Genomic DNA, 1,565 nt, shown 5'->3' on the forward strand with positions numbered 1-1,565 from the left:
GTCCTCTCATGTTGCATAGGCTGCTGTTATGTATTTTTAAGTTAATATCTATCCTCTGTGCTGCAGAGCGGCTGTTCTGACTTGAATAACTATTTTCGGGGAGACATGGGACGATACCTCCTCAATGTGACCACAGCAGCAAAGGAGTGCAGCCAGAAATCGTGCAATTTTAACGGTCGCTGTCATCGCCGAGACCCGGACAGGGCCATGTTTCTGCACCTCAACCCCTCCACTCACAGGATCATAAGTCAGAACAGAAAGCTGAAGGTCACGGGATCCCCAGGTCAAGCAGAGCTGAAGGCCTTCCGTCAGCACTTCAAGTGCCAGTGCTACAACGGGACCAAAGGGAAAAAACTGTAAGCAGGGAGGAAAAGGAGAAAGAGGAGAAAGAGGGCAGAGTAGTGCCACCTCTGTTTTAGGGATGTGGCCTCTCTGCTTTGTTCTCCAACTCTGACTTTCTCTGTTCCTTTGAGGTAACCAATAAACCAAACTATTCTCTGGCTCTGCCAGCACCGAAAGGAAAAGTTTTGGTTTTCTGGCCTGAAAACAAAAATAAACTGCATTGTGAAAGCATCACTTCAGGAGCAGTGGGTGCTCAGTGCTTGGATTCAGAGGTTTATATGGTAACAGGTTTCCATTTCAGCACACATTGAACTAAAAGTACAGCGTGTGTTTTCTGGAAAGAATTATCTTTGTATTTATTTTATAGTAAACATAATGGGTAAAATAAAACCTCAAAAAATGGAAACATGCATATCCTCCTGAAAACCGAAGAAAAAAATGTGCCTTCCAATTTCTGTATTTATTTAGGTCAAACCGGACACCTTACCATATTGTTTTTTTTTATATATATATTTCACACCTTGTCCATTGTAGTGGATATCAGGACGATTTCATTCTAAAATTTGACTGAATTAAAAAAAATGGAAAAATGTACAGATAAGTGATTAACCCAAGAAAAGAGGTCAAAATTGACAAATACATTAATAACCAGAAGTTATCCATTTCTGGTTTCAGTCTATTGCTTGTTATTTTAAATGAAAACCAAACTGCAAACTGCAGGGGTATCCCCAAACACTATTGCCCAAGAAATGAAGACTTTATTTTTTACTTATTTAATTATTTATTATTTCGTTTATTGTAAAAATTATAGAAGTATAAAATCACACACATGAATAAGGACTTTCTTCAGAATATCAGCACACATGGCCTCTCTTGGCTTTCCCAGATTATTCTGGACTAAAAAAAATGAAAAGTGCAGTTACAGGAAAATGATGAGGAATATGTTCTACAAATGTCTCAAACGGGTCTTCCCGCAGCTGGAACCATTATGATGAACCAAATAATACCAAAGATACCAGAAGATGGAAAACTGTGAACAGAAGGGAGCATCTTAGCTGATTGTCACAAAGTGGTTTGATGATAAACCTGTGGTGATGGCCTCCACCATTTACGGGAAAGATCTAAACGATATTTGCAATCGATGGCCAAAAAAAGAAAAAACTTGTGTCCAGATACGACAACCAGAAGTGATGGAGGGTGGCGTAGATCTTTATGACCAAGAA

The 1,565-nt window shown here is 39.4% G+C and overlaps 1 protein-coding gene across 1 annotated transcript in view; it reads left to right on the plus strand.

Annotated features, from left to right (window-relative positions):
- The window catches only part of LOC103465097 (hyaluronidase-2-like), a 44,725-nt gene extending 44,357 nt beyond the window's left edge, over positions 1 to 368 (plus strand). The window contains exon 5 of the mRNA XM_008409656.2: positions 67 to 368. Coding sequence (XP_008407878.1) covers positions 67 to 360 — 294 coding nt within the window. The 3' untranslated portion in view covers positions 361 to 368. The remainder of the gene's footprint in view (positions 1 to 66) is intronic.
- Positions 369 to 1,565: the final 1,197 nt, after the last annotated feature.

Source organism: Poecilia reticulata, linkage group LG5 (assembly GCF_000633615.1).
Source record: "Poecilia reticulata strain Guanapo linkage group LG5, Guppy_female_1.0+MT, whole genome shotgun sequence".
Lineage (NCBI taxonomy): Eukaryota > Metazoa > Chordata > Actinopteri > Cyprinodontiformes > Poeciliidae > Poecilia > Poecilia reticulata.